We start from the raw sequence: 23,760 nt of genomic DNA on the forward strand, positions 1-23,760 counted from the left end.
GAGGTTGAAAGGGATTCGTTGAATATGAGCAATGACTTAGCTTGCTCCGACAAGGATAGCAACATCAAGGTTATCAAGGTTAACCAAATACTGCCATACAATGTGGACATAGACTTCATTAAAGTTAATTCTCATTGAGCAAAATATGCCTGTGTAATGAGACCCATAAGATTATAAAAATAATACACACTGATAATGAAAAACTTATATTTCTATAAAAATCGCCTTAAATGCTAACTAGGGTATAAGTAACAAAGAGACACAGTGGAACTTAATGGTTCTAGAAAGATCACCATAAACATCTAGACTATCACCGGTTACACATACATCTATTAACCACAGTTAAATTACGTCACCTAACGGAGAACCAATGAACGAATCGGACACGACAATGAAATGACGCCATTTAACCACGGTTATATTTGATAGACGTGGGTGCAATTGGGCCTAGATGTAACAAAAACATACGGGGAAATGATATTTCTAGAAAAAATAGACAATGAAATTGTCAAAAAATTGAATGTTATTAAGACTATAAGTGCCAAAAAGGTAAATATTGAACTCATATTTCTAGTGGAATCACCTCGAATATTATCTGGGCTATAAGTGACAAAAGGGTACATGTGTAACTGTACCTATTCTGAGGAAGAATCACTTTGAATTCTAATAATTATATTAGTTACAAAAATTATCTGATTTGTGGCTTTCTATCTTTACAGACCATGAATCTTCCGAAATATTGAATGAAAAAAATACGAGAATAGAGCTACATGTGAATGAAATATTTATAGAAAGAATCCTTTAGAATTCCAACAGAAACGTAATTCCAAGTTTTCTCCCTTTATCGAACATGAATCTTCCGAAGTATTGGGTGAAACAAGAAGATACAAGTGAATGTGATATTTATAGAAAGAAACCCTTAGATTTTAAGTTTTCTTCCACTTAGATTTTCAGTTTCTTCCTTTACCTGCCATGAATCTTTCAATGTATTGAATGGAACAAGAATATACATGTGATTTGAGGTTTTCTACCTCAACAGACCATGAATGTTCCGAAATATTGAATGGAACAAAAATACGAGTATTGGCTACATGTGAATGTAATATTTATAGAAAGAATATTTTAGAATTCTAACAAAAACCTGATTTGCATTTTCATTCCTTTAACGAACATGGATCTTCCAAAGTATAGGGATGAACAAAAAGATGCATGTGAATGTGATATTTTTAGAAAGAAACCCTTAGAATTCTAACAAAAACTGATTTGCATTTTTTTTCCTTCAACGAACATGAATCTTCCAAAGTATAGGGATGAACAAAAAGGTACATGTGAATGTGATATTTTTAGAAAGAATCCCTTACAAAATATTATTCTAACAAAACCCTGATTCTCAGTTTTCTTCCTTTATCGAACATGAATCTTCCGGAGTAATTGATCAAAAATAAGCATGTGGATGTGATATTTTTAGAAAGAATAGCTTTGGAAATAGTAACAAAAACCTGATTAGTATTTTCTCTTCAATCGGATCCAGAATCATCGGAAGTATTAGGAGTGGTGCCAGCTGATTCCTCATCGAATTCCTCATCATCATCTTCATCAGCGCTTCCTCCTCCCTTCTTCTTCTCCTCTTTGACCTCTTTCGCCGGCGGCGACGCCTTTTTGGCTGGTTTCTTCTTCTCTTCCTCTTTCTCACTTTCGCTGTCCGCCGACGCCTCTGAGCTGGCACCTCCGTCGCTCCTCTCCTCCTTGACCTCTTTCGCCGGCGCCGCTTTTTTGGCTGGTTTCTTCTTCTTTTCCTCTTTCTCACTTTCGCTGTCCGCCGACGCCTCTGAGCTGGCACCTCCGTCGCTCTTCTCCTCCTTCTTCTGCAACGAAACAGAGCACAAAGAGGAATTAGAACAAGGGAATACAGATTAGAACTAAAATTTAAATTGATTCACTCTATTTGATTCTGTATCTATTCGCGACATGCGTGATAATCGTTCAACCGTTAAATTTTATGACAATCGTTATTATTGAATGAGAAAATGCACCGCTGATGAAAATAACTATCTCCACTTGAGAATTACTAAAGTGCGAGATAAATTACTTTTAACATGGCTCTTTCTCGAAGACGGAGAGGTCCGATGCTCTATCCTCCACTTATCACTCCCACTACCTAGCAGCATTCTCCTTCTTTTGTGTCTTGAGTGAGAGAGCTTTGTAACGCGACGCGGCAACACTCCCCTCCATCAATTGCTGGCAATGTTCCAGTAGTGTACTGGTCAGCAGGTACTGTATATTGGTTTGTGTATGTCACAGAGATGTTTTCATCACAAGAACATGAAGCAAAATGACACGGCGCATCCAATTGTGCGCAGGATGTCCGTCTGTGTCCACGCTACAAACTGTGGAGGGAGAAATGGGTTTCTCCTTTTCATGTTAAAAGTAATTTATCTCGCACTTTAGGCATGCTAATTTCAACATTTGGATAGAGTTGCTAATGAGTTTTATCAAAAAGCGTCAACATTTTGTCAAGCATAAGTAGCCTACACACTTTTAATCCTGACAGATTTGCTGATAGACTGTCAGTGCTACTAACTGTACGAACCTGACCGGAGAACAATAGCACTTCTGCTCCGACAGTTGGATGTCTAGAGTTCTTCTTCCAACACGCCTAATCAGTTGGAATTCCGCACTAGCTTTCTCTAAACACATTCAATCCTGACGGCAAACCAGACAGTATCTGTCAGGAGTGAATGTGTGTAAGCTACTGTAGCGTTCGGTGTCTTCGGACATCTTCGACAATGATTTGGGGCACGTGGTGTGGAAGGACGGGGCCAATTCGTTATTAGTTGTGTAAAGCTATTCTTCAATGAACAGAGAATTGGAACTAATGAAAAGCGATTGGCATTGACATAACGACATCACCATATACAATACACAACTCGTGGTGGATTTTAGTGGCACTTTTATTCTTTCCTGTTAAAAACCGTATGACACTACATATTTTTCATTTGGCGTGAGTGAAATTGAAGTGAGTGGTGGCTCCATATTGGATTGCTCGTAACTGACGCGCTAATTAACTAAACCTGAAAGAGAGTTCCCTGAGAATTTAAGCATTTCCCTGTCAAGTGCATAGCTATAAAAAAAATCTGGTGTGGCGCACTCACACAACTTTCCTTGCCGTTATGAAAATTTATCACCTGACGCTAGTGTTCTCGCGCATCTCAAATCTACTATTCAAAGATATGAGACAGCTGGTGATAGGACAATAACGCTAGAGACATACGAGGTCTGCTATCTCTTCGTAGTGGATGATTTGATAGAACCAACAGTTGCCAACAGTTTGCAATTTAATAATCATATTTTCTCGAATTTCAAGCTTATTTTCAATTTTAGATGAAAATGTTACTGGACATCAATTGCAGAGATTTTCATGTTCAATCTTTTCCACTTGAATTTTTTTGTTTAAATTATATATGAAGGCTGCTAATTGAGAATCTAAAATCAAACTTTGCATAGCTGGGGCGGAGCTCCTGAAATTTTTACAGATATAGGACTTGTTGCAGTTGATAGAGCTTATCAATGACTATTTCAGGTATGAATTTGATCAAAATCGTTGGAGCCGTTTTCGTTAAAAACGCGAAAAACCCTGTTTTTGACAACATTTTCGCCATTTTAGCAGCCATCTTGGATTGCATTTGATCGAAATTGTTCGTGTCGGATCCTTATAGTGTAAGGACTATACGTTCCAAATTTCAAGTCATCCCGTTAACTGGGAGATGAGATATCGTGTACACAGACGCACATACACTCACACACACACACACACACACACACACACACACACACACCAATACCCAAAAACCACTTTTTTGGACCCAGGGGACCTTGAAACGTATAGAAATTTAGAAATTGGGGTACCTTAATTTTTTTCGGAAAGCAATACTTTCCTTACCTATGGTAATAGGGCAAGGAAAGTAAAAAGTAGTACAACTCAATTCTGGAACGATCCTCGTACAACCACTCCACTTTGACATGAGCTTCACACAAACTTCCCGGTGGTTCGGAACCCACCTAAAATTCAAACAACTCACCAGTTCCGCTTTGACAGGCGACTTCTTTTTCTTTTTATCGGCGTCATCATCGGAGCTGGAGTCATCGCTGATGTACTCCTTCATCTTCTGTTCGTATTCGGCCTTTGCTTTCACCGCTTTCGCGTCCCATTCCTGCCACGAAACAAACGAGAAACAAGGTAAATTGAATAATAGTATCTTAAGTCACAAGGACGGGAAGGGGCTTGTTGTAGGCGAGAATGATGTTTCTAGTCGAGGCGTTAGCCGAGACTAGAATTTCATTCGACCACAGCAAAAGACAATCACGTCCAAGTAACGTACACTATTTTCTGTCATAATAATCTAAAGAAGAATAATTGAGAAATAGAAAACATTGCCTGCTTGTGCTGACATTACTACATGCATTCTATAAACATAACCTAGTTTACAAATTCTGAATTAGGAATTTTGTGGAAACTTCCACCTGGAGCGCTGAAGGTGGTTTTTTTTGTAGCAGTTTTGCATTTCCTATTTCTGAACTAGAAAACATACTCTACTGCAAAGAAAACATGAATGGTTTCATTACAGTAGAGTATGCTGTAATGAGAATCATAATTATGTTTATTTGTTCCGCAAACAGCTGTTTACCGGCTTGATTCATGCATGGAAAACAGCTGTGAAATTGACTGACTATGACAAAAATAAATTTATGCAATTCATTTCTTCCACAACTCATTCATTCATCCATCTATTTATTCATTAATTTATCTAATAATTAATTAACTGACCGACTTATCAGAGAGCTTCTTCCACAGTTCACTACCCTTCTTGGCAACATCGGTGACCGCAATGCCCGGATTATCAGCCTTGATCTTGTCCCTGTTCTCATTAAGCCACAGGAAGAAGGCGGACATCGGCCGCTTTGGCATGTTGCCGTCCTTCTCCTTCTTCTTCCGGCGCTCTTTGCGCGGCTTGTCCGAAACCGACTTCTCCTTACTCTTCTTCTTTTCCTTTTTCTTCTTCTTCTGCTTCTTTTCGCCGCCGCCTTTGCCGTCGTCGTCTCCCCCTCCACCTCCCCCTGAACCGGCCGCCGAGTCTTCGTCCGAGTCGGTCGATGTTGGGTTCGAGTCGTACCTGAAAACGGAAATACAAAAACGGTTATTAATCAACATTTCATAAAGTCCTCACTCATTACTCTGTATGATTGAGACCCGGTTGCACAAAAGCCTGCTCAAATTAAATGCCACACGAACCAATCAGAGAAGCCTTATTTTATTCTCCGGTTGGAATTAATGATTAATATGATGATTTATGATTTTTATTATTCTTAGATGAATCACCTTGACAGTCACTAGTTTCAATTCATTCAAAATTTATTAATAAATTATTATTTCTCCTTGTGTGTATGTGTGCGTGTGTGGGATGAACTAAGATAAGTATTTTCATTTGAGTTTATAGATAAGAATTTTTAGTTGAGTTCTCAAAGTATTTCACTTCTGTTTGCAGACAAGATTTTTTTCAAGCAAACAGTATTGTATCTGTAGTATCATTTGTATAATCAAATTTGTCATGTAAGTGATATCATTGGATAAAACTTGACTTGATTTGAAGAAGCCTTCACTAATTGGTGTCGTGGAATTCAATCTCGATTGAAATTTAACAGGCTTTTGTGCAATCACCACTAGATGTAGCAACACTCATATGTAAATATGTGTAAAAATTGATGAGAAACAACAAATCTATATATGCTCGGTTGTACAAAATCCTGTTAAATCTTAAACGAGATTAAATGCCACGAGAGAAAATAAGAGAAGGCTGTTTCGAAAAGATGGCTTCTCTGATTGGTTCTCGTGGTTTTTCAGGGTGGCAACCCATTTAAAAATAAAATTATCATGAGTAGTTCCCGGTTTTCCAGAATAAAAATTCAAATTTTCCAGGTAGAGGATCCGCGGTACTTGAAGATCAAGATACATTCGTAAAGAATTTATTATGGAAATCTTCAGTTTCATCTTACATTACGAATTGCGAACATATTTAAATTTCCAAATATATTGATAATTTTGACATGACATTGATATCGATGTTTTTAGATATTTTTTTAATTTAGGTAGTTCAAAAACATTGCCAATTAATTATTATTGCTAGCCATCAAGTATTTTTTCATTTGTGTTTATTGTTTAGTACACTTCTTTACTAAATTAATTGAAATTTATGAATGATTGGAAAAATTCATGAGGAATTCACGGTGTTTTTCCCGGTTAGTAAAATCATGAGGATTTCCCGGTTTTCCCGGTAGGTGGCCACCCTGAGTTTATTCAAGATTGAAACTCAACAGACTTCTGTGCAACCAGCACTAACTGTAATAACACGCACATGTAAATATGTGCAAAAATTAGTAAGCGTATGATGATAATATGAAGGTTTACCAAAGATTTTACTGTTAGCAAAGCTGTGTATGGAAGTGTATCAACGACTGTACACCTCGAAAGATCACCTTGTATTTTCGAACTACGGCATTTCGATACGGAAATGCGAGTGCTAGAAGTGCAGAAGTCGACATTGGTAGTTCAGGCAAGGAGTATGAATGACAAAAAACATATGTCTTCATTGGTAGTTTTCGCACCAAGCCACAGAAATAACACCAACAAGTTGAAATACATGGACCAAGGGAAGGAAATATCATCGGAAGATACAATATTGCAAGACGCACAAACAAGAATGAAACAGAGACAGTTAACTCACTCTTCGGCGACGTCACTCTCGACCATATTGGGATTGAAGTCCTCGTCGGTGCTCTCATCGCTGTCCTCTCCATCATCGTCGTCGTCTCTCTCTTGCGCCTCCCGCTTCACGCGCGCCAAGTACGCGTCCGGAGCGCCCTCCTGGTCCGAGTCACCAAAGTCCTCACCACCGTACGACGGCTTGTCCTGACAAACACACAAATAAATAAATGAATACGGAAGACCATACAAATAGAGTTGAGTCGTTTTGAGAATCTGAGAAAAATCAAACAAACAAGGTGGGCCGTCCACTAAAACCGTTTTCGTCCACTAGCATCGACCGAAAACTACCGAACGATCCCCCAACAAAGAAAGGAATAGATGCTCGTCCATTGCACGGCCGATCAATTTTTCGATCCAAATTGAATGGGATTTTCCGGTTCTATCCGGCCGAACTAACTAGTCGAGCTGAGACAACAAAGTGTTCCTAACCTAAAATTGTTTCACAGACTTGTTTGTTTTTTGAAGTTGGACAATAAAAAGTTGATAAGTTTGGTTCAAGAGCATTGTGAGATATGCGAGACAAAAGATATCATCGTCGTGATGTTCAAAAGAATATGTGGACAAAGATTGCTGAACAAAGGTAAGATTATTGTAATGAATAACTAATTTAGTGGATATTTGTTTATTCAATTTTTAAAATCTCAATATAATCATTTTTTATGAAGAATTTTGGTGGCTATAATAGTAGTTAATTCAATATTTATTCAATATTCAATAGTTCAGCCAACTACTGAACTAGACCGACGTAAACGGTTCCAATGGACGACCATATTCGGCCGAGTTAACGGCCGGCAGATTCGTCCGATCCAACGGCCGAACGGATTGGTTGAATACGGTTCCAGTGGACGGTTACCCCAAATCGAAAAAACAAACATTATGAATAATTTAGAAAATAAAGATGGAACAGTAAAAAACCAATAGAGTCGAGTCGTTATGAGTATCTTAAGAAAAATAAAACAAACAAAATCGGTAAACAAAATTATAAACATTTTAGAAATAAAGAAAGATCGAATAAAAGAATGATAAGTTGAATAACATATTCAATCACATATCATTTGTCTTATTTCTAGAGCCTTCCCAACGTAAAGGAAAACTTCATTTATTTTCTCTTTTGTCATATTATTTGACAACATTACCATCAACTTGACCTTGTTATTACAACAATTAGATGAAATTTGTACAAAATATTAATTTCTTAAGTCAGTGCAACTAGAAACGCTCGTAACACCAGTTTTTCGATATATTTTATTAACTTATATTGATGAAGCAAACAAATACAATGTTCAGAGAAGAAAAGACAGGTTATTGCTCAAACTTCTTCTATTTTTCAATTTGACTCATATCGTCAAAATATATATTAATTTCTACACCAAATCATTAATCTTAGAAACTACAAATCAAAATAAAAGTAACAATTTAGGCTCAACTCACTCTTACGCGACTCAAGTCGAGAAGAGACTGCGACTCAAGACTCTTCTCGACGCAGAGTGTGTTTTCAAATGGTGACACTCAGACCAGTCGATTCTAGTCTCCGCGACTCGAGACTGGACTGTCGATTCTAGACTGTGAGACTGAGTCGAGCGTCGAATCGACATGTTGGTCGAGCCTCGACTTGAGTTGCATAGTACCGTGCATTTTTAATGAAAGTGATGTTTCATCATTATTTAGACAAGACAATAATAAAAATATTCATAATAATTATTATAAAATTTGTAACATGCGCAGTAGAGACGAATTGGATTTGATATTTTAAAGTATGTGAGGTTACAAATGGAGTAGCATGGAACTGAAGTAGCGACAATGAACAAGAAAGCCGTAGGTCGAGAGACTGGAGTCGTACGATTTTAGTCGAGGTAGTGTGAGTTGAGCCTGAATAGGATACAGGAGCATTTGAACACTTATCAACATTTTATAATATTTCTACTGAAGAAATATAAACTGACCATTTTGCCCAAGTTCTTGACTCGCAGTTTCTTGCCGGTGATGAAATCGTAGAGCTTGCCATACTCTTCCTTCTCAATACTGCTGAACGTGTGCACTATCGACGACTTCAGTTCCACTTCAAAATCGAACGACCTGTAATCATTCAAAATGTTCTAGATTACAACTTGTTGATTCTAAAATCTTAAAATCTTCTAAAAAAGATTATAAATCTTTGCTTCCAACAGGGGTATTTTCCAGATGAAATGAAAATAGCTACAGTTATTCCTCTCTATAAGGGTGGTAGTAGGACTGAACTTGGTAACTATCGTCCTATCTCCCTACTCTCAAGTATATCCAAAGTAATTGAAAAGTGTGTAAAGTCGAGGCTGGTATCCTATTTGGAAAAACACAACATTTTATTCAGTAATCAATATGGATTTCGAAAAGGTATGAGTACATCCGATGCAATTTTTAGAATAACAAGAGAAATTTTGAGCAAATTAGATAATGGGGACAAATGCTTAGGAATATTTCTGGATTTACAAAAAGCATTTGACACAGTTGACCATAGAATTCTAATGGATAAAATGGAAGCAATAGGAATAAGAGGTATTGCATTGTCATTCTTTGAGTCATATTTAAATTGTAGAAGACAAAAAGTTAGGCTTGATAAAAAGACAAGTGGACTATTAAATGTGAATATTGGAGTTCCACAAGGAACAGTGCTTGGGCCAGTTTTGTTCTTAATATACATAAATGATTTATTAAATATAAATCTAGGGAATTGTTCCTTGTACTCTTTTGCGGATGACACAGTTGCTATAGTTTGGGGGGAAACTTGGCCAATCACCTTCCAGAGAGCTAATAAATGCTTTGATGTTATCAAGTCCTGGTTAAAGAATAGTCTCCTACATTTGAATATTCAAAAAACTAGATTTCTTCCCTTTTCATTGTCGTCCTCTGGATTGCCTCCAGATAATACTGACTGTAAACTAGTATCACATAATATAAATTGTGCCAGTCCATACAACAGCTGTGGATGTCCTACATTAGAGAAAGAAAATGAAATAAAATATTTAGGTGTAGTATTGGATGTACATTTACGGTGGAGCTCGCACATTTCATACATCTGTTCAAAACTTAGAAAATTAATTTATAAATTCGTTCAATTAAGGAATGTCCTTCCTATCTATCAATTAAGAATGGTATTCTTGGCACTGATACAGTCAATTATCTGCTATGGTATTGTATCCTGGGGAAGTTGTGGGAGTTCAATTCTGCAACCTCTCATAATTCTTTATAAAAGAATAATAAAAATATGTTTAAAGAGACCCATAAGATATCCAACCGAAGTATTGTATAGAGAATTTGGCGTTTTTAGTGTTGATACCCTATTTGAAATAAATCTTTTGAAGTTTGTGTATTTAAGACGTTCAGAGTTTCCAGTTATGGATGAACATGTATATTCCACTCGTCGAAATCTTGCTAATAAATTAAAAGAACCCTTCACAAGAAGTAGAGTGGCCTCCTTACATGCTTTTGCTAAGGGACCACGACTTTTCAATAAACTGCAATCAGATATATCAGATGCACCCAGTTACAATTTGTTTAAGAATAGACTTAATCGCTTCTATGAAGAAAAACTTTTAATAGAGGTGTAATATTATTTACATTTTTTTTTTGCTGTCTTCATTCAAATGTAATTTATTGTTAAAGATTCGTAATCCCATCTTGTGAAAGGCACACTGATTATTGTATAAAATTTACTTTATTGTTTGATACCTCAAAATTGTTATTGTATTATAATTAAGTTGACTCAACTAGAGAGCGAGACATCCCTCATCGCAGGTTTAGCCTAAAGAATGATGCACTGTGGTTTTTTCTGTTACATGCTTAATATTATTATCTATGTTCAATTATTATGCTTAAGGTATGTATTTGTATTACCAATTGTAATGTTCAACCTTTATGTTTAATGTATGTATTTGTATTACCAATTATTGTAAAAATGCAGTGAAATAAACGAATTATAAAACTTCAACTGAAATGTCTGCTGGAAATAATTTATCATTGAATAAAACTGGAGATTCAAAGTGCATAGTAGAATGAATAGAGGCATGAAGATGTCACATCCAAACAACAACATTACTACTCCTACTTATTTTAAATGTTTGGCCAAATGGAAGGTTAATAAAAATATTCAAAATACTAACAAAAATTGCACATATAGACCCGATTAACTTTTATTTTAGTAATCTATAGTCTGCTACAACGTTTACAGTGACGTTTGTTTATCATTGGTGATGCGAAAGTATTTTGCTACATGAGTAAGGATGGTGATACATACTGATAATTGTAGTATTAATTCATACAGACCTAGTACTGCCACCGCTACGAGCGAAGTTCACGGAAGCAATCTCTTCGAATCTTATATGAAGAGGAGGTTTGTGAATGAAGATGAAGCCTCTTTCCAGTGGATACAGATAACCTGCAGCCGCCTTATACGAACAACCAATCGCTGGTGTTCCAGATGCACTACAAAACAAATAATTAATAAAATTGTTAAACAAATAAATAATAAAATTGGTAAACAAAACAAATAAAAAATAAAATTGGTAAATCAGTTGAAATAGAGATAATGGCGGTTGAATATAAAAAATGCTGATGATATTATCCTATTATATTAAGCGAGCAATTTCTGTATATATTTATGTCCAACAGATCTCGAAAACAGCTCTAACGATTTTCACGAAATTTGGAACATAGTAGGTTTATGATATAAAAATTCGATTGCACTCTTTCTCATCCCTGGGAAAACTCGCTGAAGGACATGAAAAGGATAATAATTACTCATCCTTGGAAAAACACATGATAATTTCGTCTTCTGTTGATAACGGAAGATGGGACTGCCTGTATGGGAGAGAGACAGAATTATGTACAGCTGTTGAATCAATCAGCTTATCTCACGAGAAATATTATCTAGAAATTTTAATCGATCTGATCAAAATAATCTGATTTGTTAACATGACATGGTATATCATTCTAAATTAGAGTATATAATAATTTTCAAAGTTAATCATTATTTCACAGTTCCAAGTGATTAGTGAGTGTTATTTTGTAATTCAATTTGGTTTGCAAACAATCTAAATTAGAACTTTTCTGTTTTCAAATGTTAGGACTGAAAATTGAACCCGAATTCAAGTGTATGGAACATAACCTACTTTTTGAACTATTTATAGTGTATAAATAAAATTCGGGGAAGAAACAGTTTTGGGCTGTGTCTGTTAGTCCTTCCCCAATCATTTTAAATAATTGTGCTCTGTTTATCAATAAATAAATAACGAGCGAACCTTGGTGCCTGAATATTAAATTATATGAAGTGATATCAGTATTTTTATATGAAATTGAATTGATAAGCTTAATAGTCAACGTTATAACAAATAGTCAAAATTACTCAAAGATTAATACATATGATGATGATGATGATGATGATGATGATGATGATGATGATGATGACTATAATATAGGTTAATGGATAATTTGATGTTGGGTAGCGTTATAGGTATAGATTGTGATGCAGTAATGTTTATATTATAGCATGGACATAAATAAAAAAATTATAAGTCCTGTTATAAGAGAAAAGGATAAAGAAGATGAGACTTCAATCAATCAATTTTATTAGAAAAACAATTTCACATTGTTGGATTCTGCAAAACCCGTGGGTTTTTCAGCAGATGCCAGGCTTTGAAATTGGCTTGAAATAGATATAGACATAAAGACGATAGTGTTCAAAGAACTTCAAATTAAATATTAATCCTGATAAAACATCAGACTAATAACAACAAAAATTAAAATAATCTGTAAGTAATGAAAATTGGATTTACAGTAGTTCAACTCACCCTTTGAAATTTCCAGGAGTGGTTATCTTTCTATTCACAATTGCTTTCATCACTTTTCCAAGGACTTCGAAGGTTGGGCCCTGAATTTCTTTTTCGAGTTTGTCTTCGTACTTCTCTTTCAGTTCTTCTCTGAAACATTACAGAAAAATACATTAATTCAGAAAACATATCAAGAATTTTAACCATACAATAAGTAGTATATTAACAGTTTTATTCTCCCCGCAAGGGACTCCTCACCAACAATAAATCATACGAATTCACTTTAATATTTCTATTCTCAATTCCTAGGCTCGGTTGCACAACAGCCGGTTAAATCTTAACCTTGATTAATTTCATGAGAACCAAGGCGTTTTTAAAAAGACGGCTTCTCTGATTGGTTCTCGTGGAATTAATCACGGTTAAAATAAAACCGGCTGTTGTGCAACCGGCACTAAAAATTACAGGATAGTAATAATAAGTGATCATAGCAGTTCAGTGACACAAATAGCTACCAATTAACTAACTTCATCATAAACTAGTTGAATAAGTTTTATAAGACTTTCATCCATCAGATTCTTTTCACATTGATTGATTACTGATATGGAACATGGATAAATGAAAAACCTAAGTTAATAGATAGGATAAGATAAACATGAAACTTAGTAGCTTTAATTTCAAACAATTGATAAAACACACTAAATATTGTCAACCCCCGTTCAATTTTTACAAAACCAATCAATCAAACAAACTTTTTATTAAAACAGTACAACAAGACTTCATGGCACAATCTAGACTGATTTATTTTTGTTAATTGTGAAGAAGTAGTATCAGTTAAAAGCCGTGTCCACACTGAACAAATGTTCGACAAACATGTTTGTTGAAAAAGTTTGGGCAAATGTTATTGTGTTTGACAAACAATGTTTGCCCGTGGCCAGTGTGGACGCGTCACCAAACAAAATATTTGTAAGTGGGAAGAACAGGTTTCATGTTTTACAGCTGTCAACTCTGAAAAAGTTTAGAAAAACATTAATTTTTTGTTTGACAAACAATGATTGTCAAAACTTTTTGAAATGTTTGTCCCTGAGCTCCTCAACAAACATCGTTTGCCGAACATGTATGTCGAACATTTGTTCAGTGTGGATACGGCTTTACAAAACACCAATGATGTTGAATTCCAATAAAAATTTTACATAAATAGAACTGAAAAGATCAGTGCACTACTTACTCAGTGAACGGAAGTTCAATTGAAGTTTCATCATCTTGTCCAAAAAGGAATACAAGATAGTGGTACCTGGTTTGACCTTGTTTTATTGGCGGGTCAAGACTTATCTGAAAAAATTAAGAAACATTATAAATTGACATCAATAAAATCAACTAAAACAATAAAATTGCAATAGAACATGATAACTAGTAGTTCTGCGAACAATAGAACTCGCTCATGAATAGCCTACAACTTTCAAACTAATGAGAAGGGCCATTAAGAAAGTACAGTATATTGTGAAGATTTATCCATGTCATCTATTATTTTCTCCATTGAAAGTGCTAAAGACATTGTTTCCAGGGACACCGGACTTATAAATGTCTATCAAGGAGGTACCTTTATATCGTCCCCATATTTACAATATTACAACTTTTCTAACAATTTATTATAAGAAATAGGCCAACTGACAGAAAAATGGAATATGCAGTAGGCAATTTAGACGATGAATCGTCTCACAGACGATAGTGAGACGCAAAATGATTCTAAATAAGATAGGTTTGTTGGTGACAATGACAGGAGGTTGCTAATGTTTTTCATGAAAAGTGGATTCAATGCTATGGCGGCTTGTTATGCCGATGCAGAATGTTTATGCTCACAAGTCAGTTTCCGATCTCATACTAAAACGAAAACAAGAGCTAACTAACTAAGCTGTGATGTCTCCGGCCGGTTCCGTAGGTCTAGAAACTATTCATCTATGAAACAGGGAAATATCGTGTTGAAAAGGGAAGAAATAGTGCAATCAAGTGAGAAGTTTTCTTCAATTAATAAATACAGTATGATTTGGAGCGGCTCAGACGTTTCAAGGTTCACCGCTGACAACTCTTGTCCTCTATCGATAGCATTCCAACGATACCATTCATTCAATACAGCACATTTTAGAGCGGCACAATTTATATTCAATTTATTTCAAAACCGGAGGTCTATCAAAAATCGTTATACATACGTTTATGCGCCTTGTTTCAAAGAACTTGTATACCAAATTTCATCCAAATCGGACAATAACTGCGACTGTAACTGCGGTACAAACAAACAGACAAAAGCCGATCGAGTCGAAACTAAGACCTCAGCTTCGCTTCGGTCTACAAACAACAACAAGAAACGCAATGTATAAAGTAACAGTATTTTTTTAATAAAAAGAGACTACTTACCACAAAGAAAAATTGTCGGCCATCTTTGTGAGGCAGCATGAACAGTCTTAGAACAGTTGAAGTGGGAATTTTGTAATCGAACGTCTTTCCGTGAAGTTGAAAGAACGCCTGGAATATTTTTATGTCGTAACGACCTCTGCAAAGTAAGAAATGAAGATCTTTAATTAGATTTAATATACCTTATACCTTCTCCTTCATTCATTACCCACAATTGTAAGATCGATGGCGTAATTCCATTTGGATTCTATACTCGATTTAAATACAAATCTCTACTCTTTATAAATTAGAGTTTGGAGTTGTTTTACTCTATTATAAATCACGTTTGGGCCATTAACGTAACGGACATCTTCGACTGACAAACTAACAGTGTTCAGTAGCAGCTGACCTGCAAGAGATATACTTCTTGATCTTCTTCTTCTCCTGCAAGAGCAAGAGTCTGCAAGAGATATACTACTACCATAGAGAAACAATAGCATATAAGTAGATATCCCATGGTATAGGGAGTTTATGTCGCAACTTTTACTGTTATCTCAAGCCGATTACTGTTGATTATTGTCGAATTTTACTGTTTTGTTGTGGTGAGAGTGTATGAACGGCACAATATGAGAGACCAACAGTGTCACACAGCTTCACGGGAAAGAATTACATGAACTATTGGCTTGAGATAACAGTAAAAGTTGCGACATAAACGTCCTATACCATGGGATATCTACTTATGCTATTGTTTCTCTATGCTACTACACACCTGCGTAGGATGTGAGTGCCACTAACGTTACGGTTTTCGACTGTACAGTCGAAAATGTGCGGCGAAACGTAACGTTAGTGTCTGACCTTAGTAATCTAGTACAGGTATTCGTAAGATTTTTAAAACCAATATCTGTAATTACTTTCAACTTTATTAGTTCGATGATAGTATCTGAAACAGTTCGTTAAAGAATTCTGTTACGAACTTTTCAATAATACAGCTAAAATGTTGAGTCCTCCTTTCCAATTAATTTCTGTTCTACTGGACACATTTATTTACTGTGTCCCTACTGGACACATTGGGTCTTATGGTAGGGTTCACACATTGGCACACTGCAAATGTGAACACCCCCATAACAACACTTGTATTACATTTCTGCGAATCAGAACATAAATTGATTGGTCAGGGAAAGCTTTACTTGATCCTAGTCATTCAGTTACAGGCAGAGATAAGACAAGGATTAGGATTAAGTTAAAGTAGTCAAGGTAGCTAAGACCAGTCTCAATCAAAGTATTGTAGGAAGACTATCAAACAGAGAATTCACGTAGATTCTCTCCACTGTCAAGTGGCAAAACTTGATCATTCTATCCCTTACACCAATTTTATTCAGCAAGCCATAAGTTATGTTGGCCTCGTAAGTTATGTTGGTGAGACAAGTTATAATTATTATTCGAGGTCAGTGTCAAGTGAGATACATGTACAATGTGAACACCCGCACCTTTCACTTGTATCTATCACAAATTTTATTTTTACCTGAGAGTGAGACAGTAGGTCTCCTTGGGTTCTCTTCACTCTTAGCTTCGCTGGAATACGTATTCGGAGACGTAGCTGTCCTCCCAATATTCAATTTTACAATTTTCTCAAAATTGGACAAAAATCGTGAAGTGTAAACATAACCTATTTTTGGACAATTTCTATCTAAATTTGGGAAAGGAACAGTTTTGGGCTTCAAGCCTGTTGTTCCTTCCCCAATCATTCATAGTTGAAAATTATATTGTATCTATCAATGTATAACATATTGAAAGCTACGCTAAGCTGATATGAATGGGACAGATTCAAAGATTGGATTTAAGATTGGAAGACAGGATGTATTTCAGCGTAGCGTAGCTAAATGTGAAGAGACCTTAAAGATGGCAATGGCGTCGCTGGAAACGGAAATTATGCTGGCGTTCTGACGCTGGTTTCCACGAAACATTTATGGATATCAAGTGCCGGTTGCACAAAAGCCGATTAAGTTTTAATCGTGATTAATTCCACGAGAACTAATCAGAGATGCCGTATTTTTCAAAAAAGCTTTTTTGATTGGTTCTCGTGAAATTAACCACGGTTAAAATTTAACCGGCTTTTGTGTAACCGGGCCTAAAACTTGTATGTATCTGAAACCCTAGCTTCAAGAGTTTTACAACTTCGATTTTCACCTGGGAGTGAGACAATAGATCTCCCGGAAGATAGCGATGGCATCTCCGGAAACGGAAATGACGCTGGCGTTCTTCATGACCTGCTTGTGGAACGCCTCAACCGGATCAAGATCACCTGCCAGCTCTGCCGGCGGTATGTGGAACCGCATCTCTAGCAAACTCACTGGGGCGTCGTCATTCTACAACACAATCAATCTCATCAATCAAAACATTAATAAAAGTAATCAATCAGAAACATTAATAGAACTATCAAAGAATAATTATGAAATATAGTGAAAATTAAACCAGAAAATTGGAAAAACTCAAGTCCTGGCTTGTCGGCAGAGCTTAACACTCGCTGAACGAGTATTTCGAGGAGAATGTGGGTGACATCGTCTACAGTGAGGTCCACGTTACAATGGCAGTGAAGAAAGATAGGAGAAAAACGTTGCCAAACTTCTGTCTAGTCAATGCCTTCAATAAACGGTAGCAGATAAAGGTTTATTCATGTAATGTTAACTGTTCTCCTCGTTCCGAATTTCAAGTCATTCCGTTACTTGGGAGATGAGATATCGTGTACATAGACGCACATACACTCATACACACACACACACACACACACACACACACACACACACACACACACACACACCACACACACACACACACACACACATACCTATGATAATAGGGCAAGGAAAGTAAGAATCAAGTACAAAACTAAACCACCATGAAATACATCATGTGTAGTTATAATTAGTGATGCAACAGCTGATTAACCTGTGTTAACCATAAACATCTCTATTTACACTTTTTGTTTACTTTCTATAACTGAACTTTCATCTTAATATTAATTGTAAGCTTCTCAGAAAGTATTTTGCAGAGCTCCATTTTTAACTACCTACTGTATTTTGCAGAATTCCAGCATTTTTAATATTTCAAAGGAAGAATTTTAAAAAACTGCCTTGTTATCCACTCCTCAATACTACTTTTAAGAACTTCATCTTCAAGACCCTTTTAAAAAGTATTTTATATTGATAAACTTTATTCGCATCTACTCCTTTAGACGTTTTATCACTCATCGAAACATTCCTCACTCATTAATTGCTTTTAGGGTATCATCAAAACTCTATCACTCAAATTATTTAGAAGGATTTGAAAAAGTTCAATTGAAGACTGCTTCAAGGTTTTATCCAAAGTTTTATCGAAACACTCATCATTCATTAATTGCTTTTAGAGTATCGTCAAAAACTCCATCACTCAAATTATTTAGAAGGATTTAAAAAAGTTTAATTGAAGACTGCTTTAAGGTTTTATCCAAAGTTTAAATAAAGTTCTTTAAGGTTTTAACCAAAGTGCTTCAAGGTTTTAACCAGAGTTCAAACGAATTGCTTTAAGGTTTTATCCAAAGTTATTAGAAGAATACTAAAGAATTTTTAATTGAAGAGTGCTTCAAGGTTTTAACTACAGTTTAAGGTTCTATTTTGTTTTCCAAACATGTCTAGAAACCGCCGCTCATGTCCAACCCACCATAACATCAACGCCAACCCCGCAGAAGACATCTGCAACATTCTCAAACCACCCAACTCCAACAAAACCTGGTTGGAGTCCTCTCTACGAATAACCCTAACCGCACTCGTCCTATTCCTTATGTACATCACTTACACACTACAGCAAAAACTCGACAACATCGAGAACTACTCATCACAAACTAGACGCGGCTTATGGGAGGTGAGCAGGGAACAGAGAAAAGTTATGGAATATTTGGAAGCAATCGATCACAGATTTCTGGAAGTTGAACGAAGGGTGAAAAGTATGGAAGACCGCGAGATGAACATTGATGTAGGGGAAATAGATTATGCGCTAGATGGAAAAGTGTTGACTGTGGGGAGTTTGGAGAACGAAACGAATTTGACAACCGAGGGAGGATGGTTGAAATGTTGCAAAACCTTCTCAAAAGCTGCCCAAACCATTCTCACCCCCTCCAACTTCCCCGGAGACTGTTGGAGTGTAGAAATCGAGAACGCAATCGCCACATTTGAGCTGACCGCAGAGATCTTTGTGAGAGGAATCACTTTGGAGCATTTGCATCACTCTAAATCACAGTCTGGAAAAACCACATCGGCTCCCAAGTTTTTCTCGATGTGGGGTGTGAAGCAGAACAAGGAGACCGATTGTTTGGGGTCGTTTGTGTATGATAACCAGGGTCCGGCCGTGCAAACGTTTCCCGTCAAAGATCACTCGAATAAGTCTTATAAAGTGGTCAAGTTGCAAGTATTCACCAACCATGGTAACCCGGACTATACTTGTATCTACAGGATAAGAGTGCATGGTGTACCCAGTTCTGGAGAAAATACTTTGAAAAAAGTGGATAAATAATGTTGCAATTTAAATTACGTTTTTAAATAAATTGGATTCTGAAAATTACTTTGTGAATTTTATTTATTATATAACTTGCATTTGTATACTTACTTGTGGAATGTATTTATCTGGAAACAACCAGCTCTGGTAGCCCAAAACTGTTTCCGATAGAGAAATACAAAGTAAAGCTAGAACTACAATAGGGCGAAACCATATTAAGTGTTTTCCAGGCGCCAATCCAATCAGCCAGTCGGAGAACTTCCTCCCCTGCCGACTCTGAAAACGCCTAATATGGTCTCACCCTAGGAATAAAATTATTGTGTTCTTTATTAACGCGGGATATAGAAGAACTACCGTGAGCATGTATACATTTCTTTTCTATGAGCCATTTTCTCATATTTTCAAATTCTGCTACAAATTTGTGGATTGACTGGGATGTTTTGAAACTCAATGGCACAACATTGAACACTTACTTACCAAGGTAGTTTGGATTTCAAAATTATCAACATTTTAGTTTAAGTGTATGCTAGTTTAGTAAGCTTAAGTTTAGTTTAAAATATAGTTTGAATTGAATTATTCAAACACAAGCGCTCTACTAGCAACTAGAATTGACAGACAATATCCAGAGTGCTTTTGAGGCAGGCGATTCCCTTGCCCTCACAGTGACCTCAGTAAAGCCTTTGACTGCGTTCCTCACAAAATACTGTTAGAAAAACTTGAGAGATATGGTCTAGGTGGCACAGTCCTAGGGACAGTGGCATCTTACCTTGAAGGCAGAAAGCAAGTGGTCCAACTGAGTGATGCCACTTCAAAGTTGAAATGTGTTGAGAATGGAGTACCACAAGGATCAGTCCTAGGCCACCTGCTGTTTATATTGCTTAAGATTGCTATTGTTCATATTGATTATGAACGACTTCACGAGCAGGCAGGGTTCAGTACGTTTTGCTTATTACACCACCTTGATATCCAGAGGCATCTCCATCGAACAGGTGAGGGGAACGTCTGCCAGTCTCATTGAGGATGACAAGCTACGGTTTCTAGCTAAAAATTGAAGCTCAATGAAGATAAAACAAGCATCCTAGTCTGCTCATTGAAGAGCAAACAGCTGCAGAAGAGCCAATGAGGCTGGTAGGTTTCTAGATGGACAGGAGGTTAAACTGGAATCTTCATGTTCAACAGATGTGCAGGAAACTTTTTAAGAGTATTATCATAGAGAAACAATAGCGTAAGTAGATATCCCATGGTATAGGGCGTTTATGTCGCAAGTTTTACAGTTATCCCAAGCCGATAGTTCACATAGTTCTTTCCTATGCAGCTGTGTGACGCTGGAAGTCTCTCAAATTGTACCATTCATACACTATCACCCCAACAAAACAGTAAAAATTGACAATAATCGACAGTAATCGGCTTGAGATAACAGTAAAAGTTGCGACATAAATTCCCTATACCATGGGATATCTACTTACGCTATTGTTTCTCTATGGTATTATACTCCTCAAAAAACTGAGACACCTAGTTGACCACACCAGCCTTATCATGGCATACCACTCACTTTTCCAGAGCTACATCAACTATGGGTTACTACTGTAAGGTCATTCATAAGCCGTCCATGATTTTCTGCTCCAACAGGAAAAAACCATGAGGATAGTGTTCTTCTTAGACTTCAGGGATCACTGTCAGCCTCTCATCAGGAGTCTTGGAATCCTCACTGTGTACAGCCGGTATGAAATGTGCTCAATGAAGGAAACTCAGGAACTGATATAAAGAAGTGGTGATATAATGCGTACAATACCAGAAATGCTACCTCATTGGAGATACCTCGCAGCAGACTAGCCTAGTACAGTACTTAGAACAGATTCTCAACAAAAGTTATAAAATTCTTCAACAGTTTTCCCAAGGAGATACAAGGCAAACCAAACTCTAGGTTCTAGACAATTGTGGAGAACAAACTCGTTGAAAGACCGCTCTACTCATAATAATCATAATCAAATACTGAGGGTGATGCCCACATGAGCTCTTAGGCTTGTGCGTTGGTAATGAGTGAAAGGAATGATGTTGAGAGATGACGACTATTTTTTAGGTAAACGGGATCGACGGCTTATCGTCTCCTCCGAAAGACGGGGTTGCCGTATCTATGTGATTGTGCTGTGGTCAAAAACTTCTGCCCCGGTCGAGATTCGAACTCGGGTTCTCTTGATTATTATCAGAACGGCGACTCGTTGGAGGAGTTGAGGAAGGAGTATCTTTTATGGAGATTTAGCACCTCAAAAACAAATATCCAAGCAGTTTTTCTAAATTATGTGACAAGTTTTTTAACACTGCCTATTTGGAGACCCCAGTCCTTGGCAACGACTTAACAGTATTAACATTAAAATTGGAGAATTTGGAGTCTACTCACAGGATGAAACTCCATGGTGACCTCATTCTTGCCGGTGGGACACTGCGATACGTAGCTGAGTGGCACTTCGAAAGCGGCATTGTTGCCGATATCAAAGCTCAGAACAGCGCCGTTGAACTTCGCCGTCCCCCAATTCCAACCCTTCACGCTCAACTCTTTTTCCAGCATGTCCAGGCTGTAGCTGCTTTTGAAGAATTTCGCTATTTTCTCTTTCTCCTACAAAAAAAAAAATGACAAAATTATGACAATAGAACTCGGTTTCTAGCATACTTATCAAGTCTAACGGACCATTAGATCCGTGGATTTAATGAACCAAAACTATAAATGTAATAGAAGCCGTTATATTTTTGTTAGTTCAACCATAGTGAATTCCTGAAAAAAAACAGAACTGAAAAAGGAATTAGAAAAAAGACTGAACAGTTAATTCTACATCAGATATAAGCTATCCTTAAAGGAGTCAGTGGCAAGGCAGAGAATCGGCAACGCTGTTCTCCCATCTTTCTCCAGTGCTATTAAAACGAGGACCTCACTATATCGCTCACGGTAATTTAAGCGACGTAGGCAGTGAACTGTCTTGGATGGGTTGACATCTGAAGATGAACTAATAAAAACTATAGGCTAGTTAATAGTTATAGGAGCTAATTCAAAAACAATAAAACACTATCAAAAACTATAATGAAGCCTTGTTGTCACTACTGCGATTCACAAGACGGCGCCACATGAATGAAGTTTTATGCCGGCGCCACACTCGTAGAAATAAATGGCGCGAGAGTGTGGATGGCTACTATGCCACCACATTGTAAATGAATATTTCCATGTTATGAAAAAATTAAATGTTGTTTCCATGTAAATGAATAATTCCATTTAAATACTACGGTACATAAGTACTGATAAATCACTTACGCCTTCTTTGAATCCACTGAACCTATGTAAGGTTCCATTCTTAAGAAATAAACGTACACCCCAATTGTCAATGAATTTCTGCCAGTTTGCAAGTTCCACATCACTGCTATTTATCTGTTCAACTTTTCCAGTGCGACTGTTTTTGAAAATTATGTTCTGTTCGGCAAACTTCAGCCGTCCGGGGCACTGAAAAATGATAAGATTGAACATTGAATATTGACATTTTAATGTTATGTATTATGTAAATTAAATTGTAATGTAATCAAGTTGTAAATAAGTTAATTTTACCCACCAGAGTTGTTGCTCTAAAAATTATTGATAGATTAAAAGAAAATTTAGAGTTCAGTTCTAAAATTTACAAAATACTTCCAGAAATACATCAAAAATATCACCTGTTGGTTTAGCCTATAGGCTATAGGTTCAGAAAACACCAATTGGTTTGAAGCTTCAAATAGTAATTTAATAGATACAAATGATGAATAAATTTGATTTACAATAGATATTTCATTGATTCTCTCATTGAATTAGAGTATTATTAATAATGTCATAAAATCTTAAAACCGACAAGCTTTTAAATTTGAGGTTAACTATTGAACGATAACTTACCATGGCTCCTTTGACTTCAGATTTGACATCTGAGAACTCCAACTCCATTGTGATACGGAGAGTTGTTACTTTGGTAAACAGGAATAAATTACAAAGCTATCAAAGCCTATTTAATTAATATTTTAATAATTTTTAGACACACTCACTACACACCGCCATCTTCACAACAAAAACAGAGGCCGGAAATTGCCAACCTAAATACTGTTCGCGCCAAAAATCAATCAACCATAATATATCAATATAAATATTCTCATAATATATTGTTGTAATCGGATTTTTCATCAATAAGAAATTAAGAAACATGATTTTGTAATATAATT

The 23,760-nt window shown here is 36.4% G+C and overlaps 1 protein-coding gene across 1 annotated transcript; it reads right to left on the reverse strand.

The window, feature by feature from the left end:
* Positions 1-190: 190 nt before the first annotated feature.
* LOC111048213 (FACT complex subunit Ssrp1-like) lies at positions 191-23,634 on the reverse strand. The gene is made up of 13 exons (XM_039436848.1): positions 23,441-23,634; positions 22,835-23,020; positions 21,932-22,147; positions 17,194-17,372; positions 15,031-15,166; positions 13,847-13,950; positions 12,643-12,771; positions 11,120-11,278; positions 8,764-8,896; positions 6,780-6,964; positions 4,826-5,171; positions 4,080-4,211; positions 191-1,865 (listed from the first exon to the last, which is right to left on the reverse strand). Exons 1-13 carry the CDS (start codon positions 23,486-23,488, stop codon positions 1,518-1,520), a joined length of 2,301 nt encoding a protein of 766 aa, XP_039292782.1. The 5' UTR covers positions 23,489-23,634; the 3' UTR covers positions 191-1,517.
* Positions 23,635-23,760: the final 126 nt, after the last annotated feature.

This window comes from Nilaparvata lugens, chromosome 10 (assembly GCF_014356525.2).
Source record: "Nilaparvata lugens isolate BPH chromosome 10, ASM1435652v1, whole genome shotgun sequence".
NCBI lineage: Eukaryota > Metazoa > Arthropoda > Insecta > Hemiptera > Delphacidae > Nilaparvata > Nilaparvata lugens.